This window comes from Pistacia vera, unplaced genomic scaffold (assembly GCF_008641045.1).
Source record: "Pistacia vera cultivar Batoury unplaced genomic scaffold, PisVer_v2 Contig598, whole genome shotgun sequence".
Classification (NCBI taxonomy): domain Eukaryota; kingdom Viridiplantae; phylum Streptophyta; class Magnoliopsida; order Sapindales; family Anacardiaceae; genus Pistacia; species Pistacia vera.
Genome location: NW_022196443.1, coordinates 733,343 through 745,767, shown reverse-complemented (window position 1 = coordinate 745,767; position 12,425 = coordinate 733,343). Strand labels below are relative to the sequence as shown.

Sequence of the window (12,425 nt, the reverse complement as noted above, 5' to 3'; positions counted from 1 at the left end):
AACTTATAGATCCAATAAACCTCCCCTTAATAGTCTTTAACATCTTAAAGGAAGTGTAAAATATCTCCATAAATCACATTATTGTTATAACATTGTAAGCTAATGCAAACAACACCTCACACTTCAATAGCAACCATTCAACACCATGTGGCCTCCAATACTACAAGTTTGCCACAATCAGCATCCACACTTCATTTTCTCAATCAAACATAACAACTAATAAAACATAAATAGAAAACTTCATGTATAATGAATCAAGGCAATAAGTAGAATAAATGAGTTCATTACACTTGCCATCAAATAATTCTATGCCTTAAGCCTTAATTTAAGGTTTCATAAAAATCTACAAACCCTAGCTATACACCTAAAGTCATGGGAGGTTCTTCCTACCTTTTTAAAGATTCCTTTAACAAATCCTTTGCCTTTGTCTTCTTTACAACCTTAATCCTACATATATAACATTATACCTCACATCTACTTCAAATCTTCAAATCACATCAAACTAAAGTTTTTAATCCTTACCTTAAACCCTTCAAACTGAAGATCAAGGCTCCTATCTTGCTCTCCTTGAAAAAAAAAGCAAAACTCCTTTAAAACTTAGAGAACGAAAGCTTGTTTCTGGAAGATTTGAGAGAAAATGGAAGAAATGTTGAAGAAGCTCTCTCCCTTGGCTTGAACGAATTTCATCTCATTTATAGGAAAATATTCATTTATTTTCCAAAATTATGCATTGGCCCAATTTTTAATTGTATAAATCATAAGTCATTAATTCTTCAAATAAGGGCATTTTGGTCATTTCCACATAGACATAATTATTACTTATTAATGCTATTAAAGCAATGAAGCCTACTCATCCTTGACTTTTTCCATGCTTATCCCAGGTAAAATGACCATTTCGCCCCTAATGTCTTCTATGGATAATTGATTCATACCGTTTCAAATGATCGACTATTTGCCCTTAGTTAGTTTTATGATAACATAAAATTAACATCTAAATGACTATTTTGAGTTAAGAACATACCTTTGACATCTTGGGTTAGTACACCACAGACCGATTGGAGAGATTTGTGGGTGGACTTCATCCTACTATCGCCAGAGAGTTATGTCAGGTCATCAATTATATTTTTATAATTACGGATTTCCCTTCATTTATAAACACAAATTTTTCCCACACAATTTTTGAAATCAACATCAATATTGGGGTTTCTGAGGATCCCGAATTCCTTATTGGGGATTGGCCTAATTTGGGGATTCCTGAATTCCTCGGTCAGGGAACATGCCGGATTGGGGAATCCCCCTAGGCTTTCGGGCCGAGCCTGGAGACATAGGTCCCCGGCCCATGCCCATCCCAGATGTGATTGCTTTTATGCTAGACTACTAACACCACATTGATTACAAGATTATAGGTTGACATCAGTTACTTTTCTATAATCAATGTGATATTGATACTAAGTAACTTTATCAGTTGGAATCCCTGTTAGAAATATTTAATTAATAAGGTGGTCCATGGTTGTTTGAAGTTATTTACCTTTGATGGAGAGGTTAATGCAGTTAATAAAAATAACTGCAGTTTGATAGTTAATAAAATTGCTATATAAAAGGGTATTCTCTCTCTATTCCTAACGTGAGTTTTTCTCTTCCATCAAATGAAATAAACAATTGACAGAAGGAAAAGGAGAGAGATACACTACCTTCTTACATCATCAAGAAATAATCATGGAACCAAGTATGTATACTTCTTTAATAAATAGTGAATATTAATCAAGTTTTAGATTCTGAGATTTAATGTTTATGCAATTTAGGGTATAAAATATGATTATATTACTGATTCTTTGCCATTGATGAAATTGCAATTAGTTTTACATGTGGTATTAGAGCAAATTCAAGTTTAGAAACTGACGTATTTTCCATAAGTTGATTTTTATATATCACTGTTCTTATGGTATAAAGAAATTAGATTGTGTTGGAAATTGATAAATAGGAAGGTTGTGGTTAAAATAGATTAAAGAATACCTCTTAAGTGGCTGGAAAGTGGCCAGAATCGAATTTTTCTTATGTAAAATGTCTAGATGCATTTTTCAATAAAAAAAATTCCAAAATTTGGGTTCCATAATATTTCCAGAAATTTGGGTCAAATATTGACCCATATAAAACACTATCGTTTAGTTGATCTAGCCCATTTGTTTTTTTAAAGTACTTTTTTTTAGTTTATAAAAACTCATTAAGAAGCTACCCTTTTATTAAGTGCACAATATCAAACACAAAAACCATTAAGAATCAGTATTCTGAAAACTGGGCCAGACCAGCCAGTTGACCAGGTTTCGGAAGAAAAACGGGTCACTAACTAATAAAAACCATTCTCAATGATCGGGCCGTTTTAACCGCAAATGAACCGCCTTAACAGTGGAAGAACACGGTCCAACTAATATGTTTCTTTTTTTCTTCAACTTCAAAAATCAACTTCATTCTTCTCTTTCACCTTCATTCATCTTCGTTTGATTCGAGCTTAGAATGTGAAAGAAAAAAAAAATAAGGAGAAGTCTGGGAGAAGAGAAGAAGTGAGAAAGAGAAGAGAATATGGAAGAAGTAGGAAGAAAAAGAAGAGGAGGGGAGAAGAGGAGAGAAAAAAAAAAGATAAGGTGACAAGTGAGAATTGAGAAGAAGAAGAGGAATGAGGTGACAAGCGATATTATATATATAACATCACCAGTCTGACCCGTCTATCAGACCGGTTGAACCGTTCAAACCGGCATCGGATCTTTATCCCGTTTGAATCCGGTCCGATTTTCAAAACATTGTTAAGAATAACCCATAAAGAAGACCAAAGCATTTGTATGAACGAGCAACCCAATCCAGCCAAACGAAGCAACCCAACCTTGTTATGGTCCAAAAAGTGAATTGCTCCATTCAACAATTCAAACCGATCAACGGGTCAATCGGTTCAGACATTGACTGATAGTCAAACAGTCAAAATGGGTTAACCGACATGAGGGCGCATGCCAATGCGCGATGCAAGTGAGAGTGCGTGAGGGCGTGTGTAGGCAGGTGTGCGGCGCATGAAGGATGTGTATATGTTTCTAAACTATAATTTTCTTTAGAGAAAGATAGAATGTCCACTAGGATATAATTATAGTTATTATTTAAGTTTGATAACTATATTATGTATAATTTGTTAGTCAACAAAGAGGCCAAATTAGAATGATTATTTCATAGATATCGAACTAAGTTAGATTCAATTACTCATGATCGTTAGAGTTTTATTGAGAGACATGATATATTGGACATGAGTAATTTGAGTTCATAAATATAGGATAGTTAGGATCAGCCAAAGATAGATTAGTTAATCCTATAATTAGAACTAACTGAGGGTAATTAACGTACTTAATTAGCTGTGTTAGTATATCCAAAGATATGAACAGTCTAACGAAGGCACATTTGATGCCAATTAAGAAAATTGCATCAATTAAGTTTAATTATTGTATATTGTTATATCTCTCAAAGGTTTTTCAATATACATTTATGTTAATAATAAGTTTTAAATATGTGAATCTAAAATTGTGTATAAATATAAAACTCAAAGCATTAATGGGTAAGCATAATTTTGTTTACATTCAGCTCTTCATGCCTTATCTGTTGTTAAGTTTAATGGGTTCAATATAATGAGTGGAGAGAAGTCAGTGTTACTTGGGTATTCAAAATCTCGACTACACTCCTGATAGAGAATCCAATTGATCTCATTGAGAACAACACTGATGAGGAGAGGTCTTTCCATAAAAAATGGGAGAGATTGAATAGATTGAGCCAAGTTTTTAGGAGACAATGGTGAGCAAAATTAAGATCTATTTCTAACAAGAATATGCGGGAATTTATTAGATTAGCCAAAGAGACTTCTCAGTGAGGCCCCTGACAAGTCTTGTATTGGGGCATTAATGAAAAGCTTGACACCATGAAATATGATGGTTCTTGTAGCATATGAGATGGACTGAGATGTCAAATATAGCAGCAAGAATTAGAAACATGGGAACTGGTAGACGATTGTTTACTTGTTCAGTTCGTCATTAACTCTTTAGTCCATTTCAAATAACTATAATCAATTAAAGATAAATGGAATATGACTAAGATGCAAAATAAGTTAGTACAAGAGAGGAAAGGAAGAAAAAGGAGTTCATTTAGTTAATCTCATGGGCTCGTTTGGAGTTAAGAAGAAATCCAACAAGAAGTATGGAAAGGGCAAAAGGCCATTGAAGATTAATGAGTTCTGCCCAAATCCATAAAAGGATAAGACTAAAGAAAAGGTCATTTACAAGAAAGTTGGACATTATAGGAGTGACTGCCTAAAACGAGAAGCATGGTTTGAAAAGAAAAGTAAGCCTAGTGCTTTTGTGGTGAATCAATTTATCAGAAGTCTTAATACTTGGTGGATTAATTCTGGATGTTCACTCATATTTCAATACTATGTAGGGATTCCTTATGACCTAACCTAAATGTAATAAAAGATTTGTATACCTAGGAAAACGGGTCAAAGCACGAGTAGAAGCCAGGAAACTATGTTAATTTAAGTTTGGCACTCATTTAGATGTGTTAAATATTTTATGTACCGAAGTTATCCCATAATTTAATATCTTATTTAACTTGATTAGAAGGATATACTTTTAAATTCAGGAATGGAGTTTTAGTTTATTTAAATATAATTGTTTAATTGGTTCTGGTGTGCTTTGTGAGGACCATATAAATTACATCTTGATAGTTTGTTTGCGAGACATTATTGACCTTGCATCATATATAGGATAAAACGTGCTTCTGTGGATGGGAAATCTGATTATTTATGACATAACAGTTTAGGCTATAATCAAAAGAAAGAATGCAAAGATTAGTAAAGAATGAAGTTTTACCGATTTGGATTTTGCTGATTTTGGCATTTGCATGGATTACATTAAAGGAAAACAAACAAATCCACTGTTTAAAAAGTAGGCACTAGAAGCATAGGACTCATTGAATTATACACACTGATATATGTGGTCCTTTTGATGACCTTCTTTAAGTGGAGAATGATATCATTACTTTTATAGATGACTTTTCACATTATAGATATGTTTATCGATTGTGTGAAAAATCTCAATTTGTTAATATCCTAGAGGTATTTATTATATTACTGAAGTTGAGAGGCAATTAGATAGAAAGGTGAAAGTAGTACGATCAGATAGAGGTGGTGAATATTATGATAGATACAATGAATCTGGACAATGTCTAGTCCATTTGCTAAATTCCTAGAAGTCGAGGGATATGTGGCAATACACAATGTTGGGACAACGCAACAAAATGATGTACAAAAAGGCATAACTGTACATTAATAGTATTAGGACTATAATGAGAGTAACTCCTCATTACCTCATCATGTGGATATAGCATTAAAGACTGTTGTATATTTAACAGGGTCTAGTAAGACAGTTTCAAAGACTCATTTTGAACTATGGACATGAAAGAAATCTAGTTTGAGGCATCTCATGTTTGGGTTGCCCGGCATAAGTCAAGATTATAATCCACATGAAAAAAAAAAGACCATTGACATGTGATTCTAAATATCAAAATATAAATAAGGGACAGCCACAAATTCTAAAAAATGAAAAGCAAATAAAGTTTCCACCATACCTAAGATATTAACATAATCCTTACCGCAATGGTCCATATCTTCCTATATGTTTACCATCATGTATTACAAATTATCCGTAAAATTTTGCTGTAAGAACTTAAAGCTTTACAAAACAAATGCACGAGAAGAATACAATATACCTCTTGGATTGCCTAACCGAATTAGAAATGGAAGAGCCACTTCCTTTATCTTCATCAGCCACATTCTTAACAGGCACTGAATTTCCAACAATTTGTTCCATCTTTTTAAACCACGGCCAATGACTGGTCGAAATTCCACCATTATTCATCCTGTGCCGCTCCAACTTATACCTTTTCTTCAAATTATCAACCTTGTTCTTACACTGCTCCACACTCTTGCTGTGCTTCTCGCACCGCTCACTCACGGTCACCGCCACCTCCTCCCAGTCCCTTCCCCTCAGATTCCCCCTATTCAACTGCATAAACTTGTCCAAATACGCGTCAAGAAGGCACGCGATCGCCGCGTCGCTCCACTCCTCCCGATCCTTCCTGTACTCGTTCTGATACTGCTTCGACTTCTTCGAACTGTACGGGCTACTGACATTACTAACGTCTCCATTGTTGACATCTTCCCGATCTTTCCTTTTCTCCGCCGTCCGTGCAACCACGATTTGAGAATTATTATTGTTGTTGTTGTTAGCGGAATTGAAAGCCGAATCGATAGCGTTTTCTTCTTCGTCGTCTCCACATCGCACGCCGATGTTCTCGGGGATCCGTTGAGGCTGCGACGCGTGTCCAGGTTCGAAACGTTGAGGCGTGTAGGGTGATCGTTCTATTTGTTGTTGTTGGTAGATCTGGTGGTGGTGGTCGTCACCAAGGAGCGGAAAATCGTCGTCACAAGAGGCCATTAGGGGACGTTAGGGTTAGGGTTTGTTGGTGAACGGCGACGTTAGAGTCGGGATGAGACGTTGAAGGAAGAGAGAAGAAGAGGTTTAACGGAAGGGGAGTATCGTGAGATAGAGAGATGGGCCGTGACGGATGGTGACGGTTCCGTTAAGTAATAAGGGAAGTGTACGGACACGTGGTTAGAGCTGAATGGGTGAGAACATACCGTGGACATTTTTGTTGATTTGTTTTGGAGATTTAAATTTGAATGGCAGATCGTTTGCCTCTTTTGGGCACGTTTGGTGGCGTTGGGTTGGGAGTTGTTGAATTGCAACACCTTCACCGTTACTCTTAACAAAGGGAAAGAAACACATGTAACCTAAAGTAACATTTACCTCCCCCAGGTTGCCAAAATTAACAAAGACACCCTATATAAGTAAACAGTAAATTTTATATAATAATAATAACAACCTTGATATAATGTAGTAAAGAACAAAAGTATGTCTTGTCAACCAATCGGTTAAGGGCTGGAAAGTGTATTCGTTTATGATATTAAGACCCAGACCTGTCCCTAGGACTGGTCCTATGGATCCAAGACCGGTGCTATGCGCTTGGATAATTCCCCCTCCCCCCCCCCCGATCTTTTTTTATATTTTAGGGGCGAAATGAAATTTTATAGGGGGTTTTTAGTATTTTTCAGGGGTAGATTAGTAAATTTCTAAAAAATTTATCACTTTAATCATCTCATCGGTTAAAGAACATCTTCTGTCTTCAACAATCCGACCACTCATTAAAAATGTTGACTCGGATGCAATTGTAGAAACCGGCACAGATAAAATGTCACGTGCCATTTAGGCTACAATGAGGAATCGACTTTCATGTTAGTTCCCCCACTGAAGAATATACATATCATGTTGCTCTTTCATCGTCATAAACGGCAGGTCCACTTGTAGGTAGCGATTCAGCTCATTTGATCCATGTATGTATGAGCTGGAGCTACTACTTCCATCATGTTCCACATACATCAACTTGCTTGATCCTTGACGAAGGGCTACATTAAGGTCCGGATCCTCTCTCCTGAACGTTCCACTTCCACTTCCATTGTATCTGTTCTCATATAAAGAAAAAAGGCTATCCAATTTTTGTTTAAAGTTAGTCAAATAAGACGTATAATCGTGTCCTAAATGCTGGCCTATCTCAGTAATTATACAGTTAATTACTTATAATTTAAACTTAGGATCTAGAACAATGCCTAATCTATATAAGAATGGAATATCTAACCATTATCTCTCATATTTTTCTTCCATCTTTAAAACAATTTCCCTTAAAATGTTATTATATCTATATTGAGCAAAAGTTTTAGCAATTTGAAGTAAAATATCTAACACTAAATTAGTAGTTGGATAATAAATACCACTTAATGTATTAGTAGCATCATAAAAAATTTGAAGAAATGAATAAAAAAGTTCACAAACCGCCCAATCATCGTAGCTGACAACTTCCTCTGGATAGTGCTTCCGGTTGACGAAATCTGTAATTTGTTTCGCGGTTGGCAAAGTTTTTTCCAACATCAAGTAGGTGGAGTTCCAACGGATAAGCATGTCTGTACATAACTTCAAAGGTTGAACCAGTGGGTTCTCTTGCTTACAATATTTGACGTACTCCTACCATCTTTTATTGCTACCGCCGACGATAAATCTGATAGTCGTGCGCACCCTCTCTACCTTTGAATGTATAGCATCTAAACTTGCTTTAACTATCAAATTGATGATGTGGCAAGCATATCTCTGGTGAAAAAATTTGCCTTCACCACGCGAATCCAATCTCTTTTCAAATAAAGAGATTGTCGTAGTGTTAGCAGCTGCATTATCAAGCATTAGTGCTACAACTCTATCAGTTAATAAATATTCTTGCAAAACTTCAAGAATTGTAAAATAAATAGTTTCAGCACTATGTTTTTCATATAATGGTTTAAAACCCATCAATCTTTGTTGTAAACCCCAATTATGATCTAAGAAATGTACTGTGACAGTTAAAAAATCAGTTTTTGATCTACAAGCTCATATATCTGATGTATGTGCAATAGATATATTCCTAAAATTTTGAAATTCGTTTTTAAGTTTATTTTTTATTTTGTTATAAGGTTTTAGTATATCTCTTCTACTTATACTTCTACTAACAACGATATATGCTGCACAAAATGTAGTTTTAATCATGTGAATAAAATAAGGATTTTCAGATAAACAAATGGGAGAGTCCGTAGCAACTATGAATCTTGCTATTTCCTCTCGTGCAATATGTGCATTGTATTACCATGTTGAAAGAGTTGAGGATTGTGAATTAAAATTAAGTTGAGTTTGAATTTGTCTACCTAATTCACTTGAAGATGTATCTGGCAACTGCATTATTTGGGAGTACTTCTTCTCTACGTGTTGTCGCATCGTCGAAGTCCCCTTCTCAACGCTAATAATGGTTCCACAGAAATTACATATCCCACACGATTCTTCCCCTTCCCCATTTGTCTTTGGCCGTTTTGATTTGGTGAAGTGTCGTCATATATCGGACACGACCATCTTTGATGGTCGGGGGGGTCGAGCTATGCCCGTGCCCGTTGACTCCTAGCTCGCATGTGTTTGCCTACACCTCGTCCCAACTGAATGTGGTTGTGGAATTGCAGATGCTTCCTCTAAAGGAAATGGTGAAAATGGATTGAACCTTTCCATTTCTTCTGTGGATGGAACGTAAAACTCATTTAGGGAAGCTATTATAAATTTATGATAAAATAATAAATAACTAAAATGAAAAGAAATTAAATAATAATAATATGAAATTATGATGATATTGAAAAATAGAAAAAAAAATTGAATAATATAAATAAATTATATGAATAAATTATAAATATAAATATAAATTGAATAAGAATTTGATTGGAGATTTGGAGTAAAGAGATTGAGAGAATGAGAGATTGATTAGTGTGGAAAAAATTAAAAGGATTTTGGGTTATTTATAGTGTAGTGGGGGGGGGGGGGGGGGGGGGGGGGTTTAAGAATGAAAAAAAAAAGGTTATATAAAATTATAACCATGGTGCATGTCGGGTTAAAAAAAAAAATTATAACCATTGGCAGCAGCTAATGGTTAGTGCAAAAAAAATTATTCTTTTATTTTTTTATCAATTTTGTAAAATTTCATTTTATCCTTGTAAGGGGGGGGGGGGGGGGGGGGTTTAAGAATGAAAAAAAAAAGGTTATAATAAACCATTGGCTGGCATGTCGGTTAAAAAAAAAAATTATAACCATTGGCAGCAGCTAATGGTTAGTGCAAAAAAATTTTATTCTTTTATTTTTTTATAAATTTTGTAAAATTTCATTTTAATCCTTGTAATTATGTTTATTTTAAATTTATAAGGGGTTTTATGTAATTATACAGATGACTAAACAGAAAAAATTCAAAAAAATTTGGGCCCAGGCCCGGGCCTTGGAGGAGGGCCCTCCTCCTTAGGCCTGGTCCCAAGGACCGGTCCTCTCAAGGACCGATCATAGGACCACATTTTTGGGCTGGGTTTTTGGACCCAGTCCCAAATGCCCCACTCTAATTTTCACTAAGTTTTATTTAAAAGAGAGAAAATGTTTATAGAGAAAAGAGGACATAAAAATTTGATGAGTTTTCTTTGTGTTTAGAAAAAAACAAAAACAATAATTAAATGAACGGAGATATTTTGCATCTTACAAGAGAAAAAATTGACAATATCAAAAAGAGAAACATTACCCTTTATAATCAATAAAAAATTTGTATTCAAATAAATGTAAAAATTAATTTGTATTATATAAGAAAGAAGTTTTCATTTTCAATTAAAGGAAAATATATTCTTGTTTTGCAAAATATTAAAATATTTCTTTAGTGATTTTAAAGAGTATTTTCATCCTAATGAGACTTTTTTGAAGAACTAAATGAAAATGACACAATTAATATTTCTACCAAACAATGGACACTTAACGATGTTAATCAGGCTGCAATATTAACTGCATAAATAGGTGTTTAAATAATTTTCATCATACACACATATAGATTTGAAATATCATCATCAGATGTAGTCAGGGATGGGCATTTTCCCTGCCCCGTTGGGGACCCAGACTGAACAGGGTAGAGATTCCCTGAATGGTTCAAGGACTGGACCAGGTCTGGGCCAAAATTCAATCCCCAAAATTTGCCCTAGCCCGATCCATCTCTGCCCCACCCTGATAAATATGTTATATATGTATATATATATCATTTGATATACACAATATATATGTATAATGTATAATGTATAATTTATAATGTATAATGTATATGTATAATATATCATATGTATTATACATTATACATAATATGCTATGAAACAAAATTTATACATTATACATTATATATTATACATTATACATAATATGTTATTATCCATAATCATTTGCTATTTTGATTCATTATAATAAATCAATAAATCACTATAAATATTTTTAATACATAATAAGTATGTTATATATGTATAATGTATCATTTGATATACATAATATATATGTTATATATGTATAACGTGTCATTTGATACTTTGATTCATTGAGTCATTATTTAAATTCCATTATCTAATTACCCTTGTTATATTTTTATAATTACGGATTTGCCCTTCATTTATAAACACAAATTTTGCCCACACAATTTGTGAAATCAACATCTAAATTTGGGGATTTCGAGGATTCCTCGAATTCCCTATTTAGGGATTGGGCCTAATTTGGGGATTCCTTGAATTCCTCGTTCAGGGAACAGGCCGGATTGGGGGAATCCCCCTAGGCTTTTAGGCCGAGCTCGAAGACATGGGTCCCCGACCCATGCCCATCCCTAGATGTGATTGCTTTTGTGCTAGACTGCTAACACCACATTGATTACAGGATTATAGGTAATGGTGAAAAAGCAACTCGCCCGGCCCGCAGCGGGTTGGCAGTTTTGGCAAGCCAGGTCATTTTTCTATAATCGATGTGATATTGATACATAAGTAACTTTATCAGTTGGAATCCCTGTTAGAAATATTTTAAATCACATAAGGTGGTCCATGGTTGTTTTGAAATAATTAAATTGGCTAAGGTGCATGATGGTTATTTACCTTTGATGGAGAGGTTAATACAGTTAATAAAATAATTGCAGTTTGATAGTTAATAAAATTGCTATATAAAAGGGGTCTTCTCTCTCTGTTTCTAACGTGGGTTTTTCTTTTTCCATCAAAAGAAATAAACAATTGACAAAATGGAAAAGGAGAGAGATACACTACCTTCTTTTACATCATCAAGAAATTAATCATGGAACCAGATATGTATTACTTTTTTAATAAATAGTGAATATTAATCAAGTTTCAGATTCTGAGATTTAATGTTTATGCAATTTAGGGTATAAAAATATGATTATATTACTAATTCTTTGCCATTGATGAAATTGCAATTAAGTTTTACAAGTGGTATTAGAGCAAATTCAGGTTTAGAAACTGATGTATTTTCCATTAAGTTAATTTTTTATATATCATAGTTCTTATGGTATAAAGAAATTAGATTGGGTTTGGAAATTGATAAATAGGAAGGTTGTGGTTAAAATAGATTAAAGAATACCTCTTAAGTGGTTGGAAAGTTGGCCAGAATCGAATTTTTCTTATGCTAAAATGTCTAGATGCATTTTTCAATAAAAAAAATTCCATAAATTTGGGTTCCATAATATTTCCAGAAATTTGGGTCAAATATTGACCCATATAATAACACTATTCCTTTAGTTGATCTAGACCATTTGTTTTTTTAAAGCCTATTTTTTTTAGTTTATAAAAACTCATTAAGAAGCCTTAGCCCTATTTATTAAGTGAGCCCAATTCAAACACAAACCCATTAAGAATCAGTGTTCTGAAAACTAGACCGGAC

The 12,425-nt window shown here is 34.1% G+C and overlaps 1 protein-coding gene across 1 annotated transcript; it reads right to left on the bottom strand.

Moving 5' to 3' along the window:
• Positions 1–5,747: 5,747 nt before the first annotated feature.
• LOC116110176 lies at positions 5,748–6,789 on the bottom strand. The gene has a single exon (XM_031396399.1). The coding sequence runs from the start codon at positions 6,516–6,518 to the stop codon at positions 5,748–5,750; it is 771 nt and encodes a 256-aa protein (XP_031252259.1). The 5' UTR covers positions 6,519–6,789.
• Positions 6,790–12,425: the final 5,636 nt, after the last annotated feature.